This window comes from Heptranchias perlo, chromosome 25 (assembly GCF_035084215.1).
Source record: "Heptranchias perlo isolate sHepPer1 chromosome 25, sHepPer1.hap1, whole genome shotgun sequence".
Taxonomy (NCBI): domain Eukaryota; kingdom Metazoa; phylum Chordata; class Chondrichthyes; order Hexanchiformes; family Hexanchidae; genus Heptranchias; species Heptranchias perlo.
This window is the reverse complement of record NC_090349.1, coordinates 9899305-9904634: the sequence shown is the minus strand read 5'-3', so window position 1 is coordinate 9904634 and position 5330 is coordinate 9899305. Positions and strand designations below refer to the sequence as shown.

Below are 5330 nucleotides of genomic sequence, written 5' to 3'. Positions count from 1 at the left end.
AACTTTCCGAAATTGTTCCCCTAAATCCCAAATACACCCCCCTTGCGCGCTGTTCCACCTCCTTAACTCTTTGTTGTGTTCAAATCCAAACTCTTCTCACGCTCTCCTCTAATTCATTCTTTCTGAGGACCCCAAAGCTATTCAACATCTTGCCGCCCACAGCCTTTTCTCTCTATTGCAAACTTCAGGCTTCTAAAACCCAAGCCTGGAGTCACCGAATCGCTCCCCCCTATTTCACCGCAGCTTTTCTTTTGCTGTATTCAAACATCCCCATGTTGTGTTCTATGAGCATTATGCAAATAGTAGTCAGCGGAGTACCTGGGATCCAACAGCGCCGTGTTACGTGGAGGGAGATTTGCATGAATAATTAATACACAGTGACGTTGCAATGTTTGAAACTTCTTAAGGAGGTTTAGAAAGAGCCCAGAGCCACGTTCATGTCAGGAAACATTATGCTTCTGACCATCACCAAAACCTTCATAATGACTAAATGGGTTCGACTTCTCGTAACACTGATGCTCTTTCTCCACAGTAAGTATAGAACTTAACCTTCAATATCGCTGTATCTTACATTGCCCTGATTTTTTATTGTTTTTTTGTGTTGAACAGATCAGAATATTCAGAATTTCACAGTGTGACTGATCAATCACTTCTTATTTCACCAGGTACAAACGCGGATGCTGTCCTGAATCAGGAAACGTCCATCTCAACCACCCCGGGCAAAACCGTCAAGATCACCTGTACCCTGTCCGGAGGCAGCATCAGCAGCTACTACACGAGCTGGTACTGGCAGAAACCCGGCAGTGCCCCTGTGTTTGTTTGGTATCAGAGCTCCACCAGAGGGCCGGGGATTCCAGATCGATTCACCGGATCTGTGGACTCGTCGACCAACAAGATGCATTTAACCATCACCAACGTGCAATCCGAGGACGCCGCCGATTATTACTGTGCTGTCAGGCTTAGCAGTAGCGTTGCATTCATTTTCGGGAGAGGAACCAAGCTGAATCTGGGCAGTAAGTAAAGTATTCGTAATGTGCAACTTGGGATTTGTCAGCTACCAGTTTTCGATTTTTGGTTTAATTTTTTTAGTCGAAGTTCCCTGGTTCAAAACATATCTGTGTCCGACTCTCTCGTGGTGATTACAGCGACAATCACTATTTCTCTATTCCGTATCCAAAGCGCTCACCAAACTGTCCCCTAACATTGGCAACATTACGGAAGAAATACCAAAAATCATATATTAAAATAATTTGTTTGGTCGATTGAGTTCGTTTAAATCAAAATTATTACCCTTAAAATATATTGATATAGAGCGTGTGAATCAACGTCCAGTGATATTGAAGAGATAGCCAGGTACAAAAGACTCTCGACTTTAGGGAGGGTGTGAAGGCCTTGGAAAGGGTACAGGAGTCATTTATTAAGATGATATCCGTACTGTCAAGTTGTAGTTATGAGAGGAGACGAGAGAAGCTATTTTTATTATAAGCTTACGGTGTATTCTGCAGAAAATGTTCGGAATTATGAATCATTTTCTTACAGCAAATAAAAAAAAAATATTTTTACTGATCGGCCAGTCGGTAACCGGAGGACATAAACTTAGTTACATTACTAAAAGAACGAAGGGGAAGATTAGGATATTTTCTTTAACGTCGGGACTGTTCAGACGTTCAGTGTCCTGCCTGTAAGAGTGGTGCGAGCAGAATCCATGGTAGCGATTCAAAGGGAAGGCCATTTGAAAAAGGGCAAAAGCTGTCTGGGAAATGGACTAAGTGGACATGTCTTTCAAAGAGCTGGCGCGGGCGCGATCCGCCTCATTCTGAGCTGTACAATTCTGTGATGCTATCTGTCCCACATATCCTTTCAGACTGGTTCACACATGGCCCTGATGGCCCCGCTGGAATCAGTTGTTGGTAAAAGGCGAAAAGCTAATTCAAAAGTTTCACACGAAATAATTTACAATCCCATTCAAACATTGCCGCGATTTAATCATTTTCGGATTGATTCTGCTGGCGGATAATGTGGCGACTTCCTCTAACTCTCCTCCACTCGTCTCCCAACTCAGCGAAAACCATTCAGTACAAGATTCTCAGTCCTTCATTTCGTATTAATCCCCGATGACTGCAGTAATCATACTGTTGCGCTGAGTCAGCGAGAAATAATCATTAACACTGGTCGGTTTTCTTCACACAGTAATTATCATCAATGATTAGCCGGATGTCTAATTTTTAACAAGCCACCGGCTCATTATCTTCCTATCAGATCAATTTTGTGTGAATAAAGTCTCGGAATAGGTTTTCAGATTTTTATACCTACTTTTGTATTCACTCCGTTGCGCTTTGCTGCGGGTTCTGTGATTTGCGTAAGTGAGAGGAGTAATATTACAGAAAATGCGGATACTCTGTCGCTATTTTAACGTGGTTATTTGTCTACATCATGATGAAATGGGCTAACATAAGATAAAACAGAGCAAAAATCTTCGATTATAATATCAGCTGTACGATTAAGAATTTATCTCTGCTACAAATTCCAGTCCAAACCAGTGTAAAGGGATTTCACTGTCAAACTCTAGGCGTTTAGACAATAATTTAAAGTGACAGGAAAACCTGCTCAATAATCCTATGGGACTCCAGACATTTCAGTATCAGAAACTTCAGCCAAACTCCGAGTGCTGCAGGGAGATTTTACTGTAATAATGGGGGTTGGTGGCTCTTGTTTGGACTACTCACAATTTCAGTCTCCAAAGAAAGGAGGGCGAAGTTGTCGGTTGCAAGTCGAAAGACTCAGAATAGCAAGAGATTGTTAAACTGACCCACGCGCCGCTACAGCTGACACGACACCCCAATCCCAGAACCATTTGTAGCGGCCCAGCCTCTAATTCTATGATTGAAAAAAATAATATTGTTTCAACCTTTTCTTCCGTGCCTTTCATTACATAAACCATTTTACCGAGGTTTGTCATTGGCAGCTGGAGCTTGTAACTCGTAGTCGGTGCGAACTGTCATTTAAAGAGAGAGGAGATTGTGACATTCCGTCTTCAACATTCTTACACTGGGTTATATTTCATTGTTACTATCATTGGGATACTTCGATTTAATAATGAAAAAGAAAAGAAAGAACAAATATGCATTGAAATAGCGCCTACCACGGCCTCAGGACGTCTCAAAGCGCTTCACAGCCAAGGAAGTACTTTTGAAGTATAGTCACTGTTGCAATGTTAGCAATTGGCGGCAGCCAATTTGCGCACAGCAAGATCCCACATGAAGCAGTCTGATAATGACTAGATCATCTGCTTTAGTGGTGTTGGTTGAGGGATAACTACTGGCAGGGACATTTTGGGCATTATTACTTTCACGTTGAGGTTATTGTTGGGATATTATTGTATAATATAGATATAATTTTTACCAGTAACATACCTTACTTGTTGGAAACTATTTCTCTTCAGTGAAAAAGTATCTCTTGTGACACTCTGACCCCAGAGATGTCTCCAAACTGCGTATTTCGATTGTGGTCTAATTATCCCGACAGTCTTTTAAAGTTTTACACAAGATAGTCACCATCGGACAGGGGCGGGAAACCTCGTGGAAACGATGAGCCGAGCAGAGCGGCCGTGGCAGTGATTGTACAGAAATCTAAATATTAGTCGAAAATGTACCACTTCCGTCAAAAGTAGTGCAAACTGGAGACAGAAGCAAATAATCGAGATTAACATTCAATCGATTAGAATCGAGCGTTTTGAGCTGATTATTACAGTATCTTCCTAGTCAACATTGGTTCCAATATTTACCCCAATTTCTGATTTATTGCTTTTTACGTTTCATTTAAATCATCAGCAATGTCTGTGACAGATTGCATCCGACGTTTGAATGCAATAATGTGTCCCAGTGTTATTTTTATGTTTTTATTATTTTCTAACCCCTTTCTTTCACAAATGTGATTTCAAGTCCTTGGAGAGGGCGCAGAGATTTACTGGAATGGTACAAGGGATGAGGGATTTCAGTTATGTCGAGAAACTGGGATTGTTTTCCTTAGAGCAGAGAAGGTTAAGGGGGGATATAACAGAGGTGTTCAAAATTTGAAGAGTTTTGATAGAATAGATAGGTAGAAAATGTTTCCACTGGCAAGCAGGTCGATAACCAAAGGACACAGATTGAAGATAATTGACAAAAGAACCAAGGAAGGTGAGGAGGATTTTTTTACACCGCCAGCTGGTATGATCTGAAATGAACTACCTGAAAGGGTGATGGAAGCAGATTCAACAGCATCATTCAAAAGGGAATTGGATATATACTTGAAAAGGAAACAATTGCAGTGCTTTGGGAACAGAGCAAGGGAGTGGGATTAATTGGATGGATCTTTAAAAGAGGCGTCACAGGCACAATGGGCCGAGTGGCCTCCTTCTGTGCTGTAAGAATCTATGATTCTATGAAATGTGGAAATATTCTTAGTGACGTGTTAAACTTTAATGGGAAAAGGAAATGGCACAAAAATTGAAAGAAATTTGTCTTTGAGGAGTGCTATTAAATTCATATTATAGTGTATTCAATGAGATTAGATTGTATTTCATTTAAATAATTTTTATTTTTTCCTTTCCATGTACGAAAAATCGGAAAATGTTCTCAGGTTCTATATTTTCTATAACTGCGGGCTCCTGTCATTGTACAATTGATACTAATGAGGTTCCGTTGTGTTACATTCCTCATACCTTTGTAGAGTATATCCGAATTTTAAACGATTTGAAGAAATTAAAACATTGATTACGACTTTTTATGTCAATTAAGATTGGATCTTCTTTCATTTATTTTTATTTTTCAGATCCGCGGGCCCCCTCGGTATCCGTCCTCCCGCCTTCATCGGATCAAATAACGAAAAAGAACAAGGCGACCCTGGTGTGTTTGGTGAGCGGTTTCAACCCGGGTGCTGTGGAGATTGAGTGGACTGTAGATGGCAGTGTCAGAGGGAATGATGTTGAGACCAGTCGGGTCCAGCAGGAGACGGACAACACGTTCAGTGCGAGCAGTTATCTGACTCTGGCAGCCTCAGACTGGAACTCACACGAGCTTTACTCCTGTGTGGTTAAACACGAGACTCAGGCAAACCCGCTTCAAACAAGTATTGCGAGATCCAGCTGTATCTGATTCAAGAATCTTATGTATTGATTTATTTTGTCATTAGTAAAGTTTCTTTCAAATTAAATTCCGATTTCAGATACTAAATGTTTGATTTTAAGTGGACCATTTGAAATCACAACAGCAGATGTGCAATTTGTCCGCTGGAACACGCTGGCTGTAACGTTACAAATACCGCAGTGTAATAAAATGATTCTTCCATTA

General features: G+C 40.9%; 1 protein-coding gene across 1 annotated transcript; it reads left to right on the top strand.

The window, feature by feature from the left end:
* The first annotated feature begins 421 nt into the window (after positions 1 to 421).
* Positions 422 to 5330, top strand: LOC137341991 (immunoglobulin lambda-1 light chain-like). The gene is made up of 3 exons (XM_068005562.1): positions 422 to 531; positions 666 to 1013; positions 4813 to 5330. Exons 1-3 carry the CDS (start codon positions 438 to 440, stop codon positions 5133 to 5135), a joined length of 765 nt encoding a protein of 254 aa, XP_067861663.1. The 5' UTR covers positions 422 to 437; the 3' UTR covers positions 5136 to 5330.